Consider the following 10903-nt stretch of genomic DNA (forward strand, 5'->3'; position numbering starts at 1 on the left):
TCACATGATGGAAAGGGAGATGAAGGTTTTTCTGGGCCTGAGTTAAGCCCAGGCGAGAGGCCCGAGGTGTCTCATGAACGGAGTGTTTCTCCTGCAGATTCACAAGGTCACATTCCTGGGAGAGGCCCTCAGCAGTCTTTCTCTGAGAAACAGCTCTCTTTCTGAGGATGATTTGTCAGGTGCAGAATTTAATGAGAGTGAAGACAGAAAGCAAGACTTTTGTAAACAGAGACAAAGTTTCAGACCATCGAAGGTCAAGTTGTCTGCAGGAAAAGAAAGATAAGAAATCCTTATCTGGTTGTGAAGGCAAGAGAAATGCTTTCCTTTCGATTCTGGGGACAGGTAAAGCTTTATATTGATACAAGAGAAAGAGTTTGCTCAGTCTCGTCAATGTTGGAATTTCGTGACCGTCTTGTTTCCAAGTGTATGCCTAGTTTCATGTACCATGTGATGATGGTTTCCTTGCAGGTTGGGGAAGCCAGGGCCCTGTATAACCTGGGCAACGTCTATCACGCAAAGGGCAAGCAGCTCTCTTGGAGTTTGCCCCAGGATTCTGGCCAAGGCCTTCCTCTGGAAGTCAAGGAAGCCCTGGAAAAGGCCTCCGAATATTACGGGTGAGTCCCGGTCCCTTTGCAAAGCCCCAAAAGCAGGGATTCGTAGCAAAATATGGCACTGTTTTGGATAACGGTTCCCATTATCCCCTCACTAGCGCTGCCAGGGTTCCTAGGGAATATTTGGAGTTTGGTTTTTGGAAAATCAATATAATTTTTTTTGTCGTGTCAGGAGCGACTTGAGAAACTGCAAGTTGCTTCTGGTGTGAGAGAATTGGCCGCCTGCAAGGACGTTGCCCAGGGGACGCCTGGATGTTTTGATGTTTTACCATCCTTGTGGGAGGCTTCTCTCATTCCCCGCATGAGGAGCTGGAGCTGATAGAGGGAGCTCATCCGCACTCTCCCCGGATTTGAACCTGCGACCTGTCGGTCTACAGTTCTGCTGCTCAGGGGTTTAACTCACTGCACCACTGTCGGTGAATTTGGGATTTCTGGAATTGACGATTGATAGTTCTATTTGATTTTCTGCAAGTGGCAAATGATTTTCTCTGGATGCATCCTTGTGGGAGGCTTCTCTCACGTCCCCGCATGAGGAGCTGGAGCTGATAGAGGGAGCTCATCCGCCTCTCCCCGAATATAATGAAACAACAATAACAATAGCAACAACAATATTAATAAAAGTATAATTTAAAATAGTAATAATAATATTTAATAAAGCTGGGAAAGGATGGGCCTAGCCATCTTGAGGAAGTGAATAATAATAATAATAATAATAATAATAATAATAATAATAGAATAATAAAATAGTAATAGTAGTATTTTATTAATTTATTATTCTATTATTATTGTTATTATACGAAATCAAGCATATAGATCTAATTTGATGTGATATACTGTGTTTTTGTGTCAGTAAAATAATAAGAATAAAATAGTAATAGTAGTAACAATAAAACAATAATAATGATAATGCAAAACTTTATAATAAATAATAGAATAATAAAATAGTAATAGTAGTATTTTATTATTCTGTTATTATTATTGTTATTATACGAAATCCAGAATACAGATCTCATTTGCTGTGACATACTGTGTTTTTGTGTCAGTAAAATAATAAGAATAATAAAAATAATAATAGTAGTTGTAACAATAAAATAATAAAACAGTAATAGTAGTATTTTATTATTCTGTTATTATTATTGTTATTATACGAAATCCAGCATATAGATCTCATTTGCTGTGATATACTGTGTTTATGTGTCAGTAAAATAATAAGAATAATAAAATAGTAAAAGTAGTTGTAACAATAAAATAATAGTAATAATGATAACGCAAAACTTTATCTCTTTCTGCCTTGTAGGCAGACCCTGTCTCTTGGCAAATAAATAATAATAATAGTGAAAAATAATTAATATTATAATAAATAATAATAACTGGGCCACTTCTAATAATAGTAATAATAATGCATTAAAGCTGGGAAAGGATGGGACTATCCATCTTGAAGAAGCAAATAATAATAGTAATAATAATAATAATAATAATAATAATGCTATAAGACTGGGAAAGTACAGGACTATTCATCTTGAGGAAGTTAATAGTAACAGCAATAGTAGTAGTAGTAGTAGTAATAAAAATAATAATGGAATAAAGATGGAAAAATATGGGCTCCATGACAAAATAATTAATATTATAATAAATAATGATAGCTGGGCCACTTCTAACAATAGTAATAAAAATGCATTAAAGCTGGGAAAGGATGGGACTATCCATCTTGAAGAAGCAAATAATAATAATAATAATAAAATGCAATAAGACTGGGGAAGTACAGGACTATTTATCTTGAGGAAGTTAATAGTAATAGCAATAGTAGTAGTAATATAAAGTAATAATGCAATAAAGATGGAAAAATATGGGCTCCCTGACAAAATAATTAATATTATAATAAGTAATAATAGCTGGGCCACTTCTAATAATAGTAATAATAATAATGCATTACAGCTGGGATAGGACGGGATTATCCATCTTGAAGAAGTGAATAATAATAGTAATAATAATAATAATATTATAATAATGCAATAAGACTGGGAAAGTACAGGACTATTCATCCTGAGGAAGTTAATAGTAATAGCAATAGTAGTAGTAATAAAAATAATAATGCAATAAAGTAAAGATGGAAAAGTTTGGGCTCCATCTTGAGGACGTGAATAGTAATAATAATAATAATAATAATAATAATAATGGTGGTGCAGTGAGTTAAACCGCTGAGTTGCAGAACTTGCTGACCGAAAGATTGGCAATTTGAATAGTAATAATAGTGATAATAATAATAATATTCATATAATAATGATAATAATAATAATAATCTTTATATTTCTCTTTCTGCCTTGCAGGCGGGCGCTGTCTCTGGCGCAGTGCCTGGGGGACCGTGCGGCTGCAGGGCGGGCACTGGGCAACCTGGGCAACTCCCATTACCTGCTGGGCCACTTCAGCCAAGCCATCCTCTTCCACAAACAGGTGGGTCTGTCCCCATGGCCTCCCTTGCCTTGCCTTGTAAGGGGGTCTTCCCTCCCTCCCTCCCTCACCCTCCTCCTCTCTTCTGATTGGTCGCAGCGCCTGGCCATCGCCAAGGAATTCGGGGACACGGCAGCCCAAAGGCGGGCCTACAGTAACCTTGGCAATGCCCACATCTTCCTGGGAAAGTTCGACCTCTCTGCCGAGTTTTACAAGTGAGGAGCCTTCCTTCCTTTGAGGAATAATAATAATAATAACAACTCCTATTTGTAACGTTTCTGAAATTGAACTCAGTGGATCACAAATTATATTAATAAATTATATTTTATTATGATAATATTATAATATTATAATACTGTTATAGTATTATACTATTAACTCAGTGGATTGCAAATTATATTATTATTAAATTACTATTATATTATTATGATAATATTATGATATTATTATAATACTGTTATAGTATTATACTATTAACTTAAGTGGATTGCAAATTATATTATTAAATTACTATTATGATAATATATTATTATAATACTGTTATAGTATTATACTTTTAACTGAGTGGATTGCAAATTATATTATTATTAAATTACTATTGTATTATTACAATAATATTTATTTATTTATATAGCAGTTTTGTATACCAGTCTTCTCACCTCCGTTCAAGGGACTCAGGCCAGTATTATGATAATATTATGATATTATGATAATACTGTTATAGTATTATACTATTAGCTTAAGTGGATTGCAAATTATATTATTAAATTACTATTATATTATGATAATATATTATTATAATATTGTTATAGTATTATACCATTAACTCAGTGGATTGCAAATTATATTATTATTAAATTACTATTATATTATTATGATAATATTATCATATTATTATAATACTGTTATATTATTATACTATTAACTTAAGTGGATTGCAAATTATATTATTATTAAATTACTATTATTATGCTATTATATTATTATTATTATACTGTTATAGTATTATACCATTAACTCAGTGTATTGCAAGTTTTATTATTATTAAATTACTAATATATTTTTATGATAATATATTATTACTATAATACTGTTATAGTATTATACTATTAACTCCGTGGATTGCAAATTATATTAATAAATTATATTATTATGATAATATCGCATTATTATAATACTGTTATAGTATTATACCATTAACTCAGTGTATTGCAAATTTTATTATTAAATTACTATTATATTATTATGATAATATTATATTATTATAATACTGTTATAGTATTATACTATTAACTTAGTGAATCACAAATTCTATTAATAAATTATATTATATTATTATTAAATTACTATTATATTATTATGATAATATCATATTATTAATAATAATATATATTATTAATAATAATATATATTATTATTAATAATATATATAATGATTATGTAATGTAATACAAATGTCTGGTTGCTCCTGACACGATAAAATAAATAAATAAATAAATATTATTATAATACTGTAATAGTATTATACTATTAACTCAGTGGATTGCAAATTATATTATTATTAAATTACTATTATATTATTGTGATATTATCATATTATTATAATACTGTTATAGTGTTATACTATTAACTAAGTAGATTGTAAATTATATTATTAAATTACTATTATATTATTATGATAATATATTATTATTATTAATAATATATATTATTATTATGTAATGTAATACAAATGTCTGGTTGCTCTTGACACGATAAATAAAATAAATAAAAAAATATTATTATTATAATACTGTTATAGTTTATACTATTAACCAAGTGGATTGCAAATTATATTATTATTAAATTACTATTATATTATTATAATACTGTTACAGTATAATATTAATATTACTACTATTATTTATGTTATGTTATAATAGTATAATATTACTGCTATATTATATTACAATTATTACAATATATTATATTATTAATTTCCTCGATCCAGGAAAACGCTGCAACTCGCCAGGCAGCTCAAGGACCCTTTGGTGGAAGCGCAGTCCTGCTACAGCCTGGGAAACACCTATTCGCTCCTCCAGGAATACGAAAAGGCCATTGAATACCATTTGAAACACTTGACCATCGCTCAGGAACTGGGAGACAGGTCAGGTTCTGCTGAATTTGCTAGCAAAGCTTGGGATTTGTAATCCAAAGGGCCTTCTCTTGAGCAGAGGAGGGAAATACTATTCCTCTATTCCTGGCTGCAGCCACTAGAGGGAGACAAAGCACAGGTCAAACCTATTCAGATCCCATTTAAATAATAATAATAATAATAATAATAATAATAATAATAATAATAAATAATTAGTGGGTCGCCTTGATGTTTCTCCTTGAAACATCAGGAGAAAATGCTATAAAATATATAAATGATGGTATTGTTTTAAAAATAGCATGTTTATATTCTGGTTTGAAGCCATTAGAGGGAGGCAAAGCCTAGAGTGAACCTGTCGAGGGCCTATTTAGAAATATAATAATAATCATAATAATTCAGTTTATTAAAAGTATAATAATCCTAATAGTAATAATTAGTATAGTTTTAAAAGAGTATGCTTGCATTCTGGGATGCAGCCACTAGAGGGAGACAAAGCACATGGTGAAACTACTTGAGCCCATTTAAAATATTATATAAAAATATTATATAAAATATAATATAAATATAAAAAATAATAATATAATATCATAGTAATAATAATAAAAATAATATATATTATTATTTTAAAACAGTATGTTTATATTCTGGTTTGAAGCCACTAGAGGTAGACAAAACATAGAGTAAACCTGTTGAGGGCCTATTTAAAATTATAATAATAATCCTAATAATTCAGTTTATTAAAAGTATAATAATCCAAATAGTAATAATTAGTATTGTTTTTAAAAGGTATGCTTGCATTCTGGGATGCAGCCACTAGAGGGAGACAAAGCACACGGCGAACCTATTTGGGCCCATTTAAAATATAAAAATATAATATATAATATAAATATAAAATATAAAAATATCATATCATAGTAATAATAATAAATATCATAATTAGTATTGTTTTAAAAAAGTATGCTTGCATTCAAAGCACATGGCGAACCTATTTGGGCCCATTTAAAATATAAAAATATTATATCATAGTAATAATAATAAATATCATACTAATTATTACTTACATAATGGCAAACCTATTTGGGCCCATTTAAAATATAATATAAAAATATAATATAAAATATAATATAATATATAATATAATATAAATATAAATATAATAATATAATAATATAATATCATAGTAATAATAATAATAATAATATATTATTATTATTATTATTATTTTAAAATAGTCTGTTTATATTCTGGTTTGAAGCCACTAGAGGGAGACAAAACATAAAGTGAACCTATTAAGGGCCTATTTAAAAATAGAATAATAATAATAGTTCGTATTAATAATATTCTTGTATTCCAAGTTGCAGCCGTTAGTGGGAGGCAAAACGCAGGGAAAATCCTTTTTTGGACCCATTGAAAAATATAATTGTCATAGTAATAATTAGTAGTAGTATTAGTAGTATTTTAAAATAGTATGCTTGCATTTTGGGTTGTAGCCACTAGAGGGAGACAAAGCACAATGTAAATGCCAAATAATATATTTTTAAATATTTTATATATATATATATATATCTCCAACTTATATTGAGTCTTTCATCGGCATATATATGCTAATATTTTAAATGCAGAATTGGAGAAGGAAGGGCTTGCTGGAGCCTTGAAAACGCCTACACTTCCCTCGGAAATCACGAACGCGCCTTGCATTTTGCAGAGAGACACCTTGAAATCTCCCAAGAGGTAAACAATAAACAATGGAGAAAAAAACCATATGGCAAAGCCTTAAATAATAATAATATTTATGATTATCATTACTCCTTTCACATATATATGATGCTATAAGGCAACGTCTTAAACGACTACTATTATTAATTTTATTGGGCACATCCATATATAATGCCAATAGTAATAGCAACAAAATTCGTATTATTTAATAATTTAATAGTATAATAAAAGCTGAAATAAATTAAAATATAATTACATAAAGTAATAAAATATGATGTAATCGTAAATCATAATTGCAAAATGATAATTGTTATAATATAATTTATTAGTAATATTATAAAACAGTAGTACAATAATAATAAAATAAAATAATACTAATAATAGTTTGATTTGCAGATTGGAGACCCCAATGGAGAGAAAATCGCCTCTGCAGCCATTGACCAGTTGAAGTCCATCTTGGGTCCAAAGGAGAGAAATGACCATTTGGATGAATTGGCTTCCGGTGCAAGATACGAAGGGCAAGGTCAGGGAAAAGCAGCATAGGGGATATCTATCTATCTATCTATCTATCTTATATCTATGGCTGGATGGCCATCTGTCGGGAAGGATCGGATGGTGCCTTCTTGCATATTAAAATGAGGGTTGGACTAGATGACCTTTTGGGGTCCCTTCAAACCCTGTAAACATATAAACTGTTTACCTTCGCTCCTGACAGTGATTTGTTTGCATGTCACCATGGAGACGGTCAGCAAGCCCCGCCCCCAAAAAGGGCGGGAAAAGCACACACCTTTTTTCCCTTTGGGTTCAGAGCACAAATTCAGCAACAAAAATAGGGAAATATTTATACTTAACACTCCCAGGTTTAGAATATTATTACTATTATTACATTAACATATATTTTTATTATTTTATTATATATATTATGTTATATTATATTGTATTGTATTAATGTTACATATTTTTATTATTTTATTATATATATATTATTATATATATTATATATATTTTATTATATAATTTATTATATTATATTGTATTATATTAATGCTATATATTTTTATTATTTTATTATATATATTGTGTTATATTGTATTATATTAATGTTATATATTATTATTTTATTATATATTATATCTTATTTTGTATTATATTATTATATTATATTGTATTATATTAATATTATATATGAATGTATATTATTATATTATATTTTGGTTTATTAAAATCTATAAAATATATACATGATAAAATGGGATTAAATATTAATTAGTAATTATTATTACTAATATATCCTAGTATATAAGGTTATTATAATTACATTGTTACTTTTATACTTAACACTCACAGGTTTAGAATATTATTACTATTATTGCATTAACATATATTTTTATTATTTTATTATATATATTATGTCATATTATATTGCATTGTATTAATGTTATATATTTTATTATTTTATTATATATATTATATCTTATATTATTTTGTATTATATTAATATATATCTATTAATATATTGTATTATATTAATATTATATATGAATGTATATTATTATATTATATTTTAGTTTATTAAAATCTATAAAATATATACATGATAAAATTGGATTAAATATTAACTGTTATTATTACTAATATATCCTATTATATAAGGTTATTATAATAACATTGCTACTTTTATACTTAACTCTCACAGGTTTAGAATATTATTGCTATTATTACATTAACATATATTTTATTATATATATTATGTTATATTATATTGTATTAATGTTATATATTTTTATTATTTTATTATATCATATTATTTTATATTATATTAATATATATTAATATATTATATTGTATTATGTTAATATAATATATTAATATATATTATATTATATTTTAATTTATTAAAATCCATAAAATATATAAATGATAAAATGGGATTAAATATTGACTGTTATTATTAATACTAATATATCCTATTACATAAGGTTATTATAATTTCATTATTACTTTATTGTGTTATTATTTTATACTATTAATATATTATTTTATTATATTTAATTATGTTTATTTATCATTATTATATTTTAGTATATTTATTTATCATTTTCTTAATATCTTGCAAAGAGAAGTCATCCCCTCCCTTAAATCACAATTCTAGCAATGGCTTTTAATTTTTATTATTATTACTATTATTAATGTTAGCCGCCTTGAGCTGAGTCCTTGAGGTGAAAGGCAAGGTAATAAATAGTAATAATAATAATAGAATAAATGCATTGAATGAAATAATAATTAAAGATAAATGCATAATAATAATAATAATAATAATAATAGGATAAATGTGTTGAATGAAATAATAATTCAAGATAAATGCATAATAATAATAATAATAATAATAATAATAACAATAGGATAAATGCATTGAATGAAATAATAAATAATTAAAGATAAATACATACAAATAATAGGATAAATGCATTGAATGAAATAATAAATTAAATATAAATGCATAATAATAATAATAATAGGATAAATATATTGAATGAAATAATAATTCAAGATAAATGCATAATAATAATAATAATAATAATAATAATAATATTTCCTGCCACTTTTCAGGTGCAAAGCCAAAGCGGATACAGAGGCCTGGGATGAACAAGTTCTCTTCCGAAAAGGTAAGAGCATCTTCATAGTGGAATTGATGCGGTTTGATGCTCCTTTGGCTATTATTACTATTATTTGCATTACTATTATTTCTATTATTATTATTTGAATGATTGTTATTGCAATTATAGATTTTTTTGTACATAGCACAGCACACATACACATTAGGTCGAAGTGTCAAGACGCTTGGACCTTATTATTATTGCTAATATTATTTTCTGTTGCTATTATTATTGCTATTATAGATTTATTTGTACATTACACAGCACACATGCATATTAGGTCCAAGTGTCAGACACTTGGACCTAATATACTATTTGTATTATTGTTATTATTATTATTATTATTAGACACAAAAAGACATAATGTCACAGCAAACAAGATCTATATGCTGGATTTTGTATCACAAAATCACAAGTCGAACACTTCCCAAGCATCTAGGACTGTGTGATGTATTATTATTATTATTATTCCTATTATTTTAAACGAGATCTAGATGCTGGATTTCGTATCACAAAATCACAAGTTGAACAGTTCCCAAGTGTCTAGGACTGTGTGATGTATTATTATTATTATTATTATTATTATCATTATTATTTTACTGACACAAAAACATAGTATGTCACAGCAAACGAGATCTAGATGCTGGATTTCGTATCACAAAATCACAAGTCGAACACTTCCAAAGTGTCTAGGACTGTGTGATGTATTATTATTATTATTATTATTATTATTATTCCTATTATTTTAATAACTCCAGGGAAATAGTTCCCACCTGAACTTTAGGAAGAACTTCCTGCTCTTTGATGGTGGAATATATTGCCTTAAATCCCATTGATAATCAGGGGCCATCTGTCAGGAGGGATCGGATGGTGCCTTGGTGCATAATATCAGAATGGGGTTGGGATGGATGGCCTTTGGGGTCCCCATCTGACTTCTCATTGTAATAATTCTCGGCAGGAACAGAATGGAGAGGCCCCTCCGCTCCCTCTTCGCCCCAACAGACCCAGGGGTCAGCGGTCAGTTTTGGAGGTCAAGCGTCCCTTGGAGACCAGCGACGTCCAGGTCCACGTCTCACCGCTGGTAAGGATTTTTTACTTCTATTACTATTATGATTATTTCTATTATGATTGTAATATCTTATTGTTATTATTATTGCTTTATTATTATACTATTGTATTTAGTTATTTATTTACGACATTGATATGTGGCTTACAAGATATATATATATACATACATACACATACATACAATATATTATATTATTAGCATAGTACAATATCAGTATTAAATATTAGTATATTGTACTATACCAATATATTGTAATATTATTAGTAAT

General features: G+C 27.7%; 1 protein-coding gene across 1 annotated transcript in view; it reads left to right on the forward strand.

The window, feature by feature from the left end:
* The window catches only part of GPSM1 (G protein signaling modulator 1), a 29026-nt gene that overhangs the window by 14160 nt on the left and 3963 nt on the right, over positions 1 to 10903 (forward strand). Inside the window, exons 4-11 of the mRNA XM_060757489.2 lie at positions 469 to 614; positions 2939 to 3062; positions 3159 to 3274; positions 5050 to 5205; positions 6816 to 6924; positions 7306 to 7432; positions 9520 to 9575; positions 10525 to 10647. Coding sequence (XP_060613472.2) covers positions 469 to 614; positions 2939 to 3062; positions 3159 to 3274; positions 5050 to 5205; positions 6816 to 6924; positions 7306 to 7432; positions 9520 to 9575; positions 10525 to 10647 — 957 coding nt within the window. The remainder of the gene's footprint in view (positions 1 to 468; positions 615 to 2938; positions 3063 to 3158; positions 3275 to 5049; positions 5206 to 6815; positions 6925 to 7305; positions 7433 to 9519; positions 9576 to 10524; positions 10648 to 10903) is intronic.

The sequence above is a fragment of the Anolis sagrei genome, chromosome 11 (genome assembly GCF_037176765.1).
Source record: "Anolis sagrei isolate rAnoSag1 chromosome 11, rAnoSag1.mat, whole genome shotgun sequence".
In the NCBI taxonomy this organism is placed as follows: Eukaryota; Metazoa; Chordata; class Lepidosauria; order Squamata; family Dactyloidae; genus Anolis; species Anolis sagrei.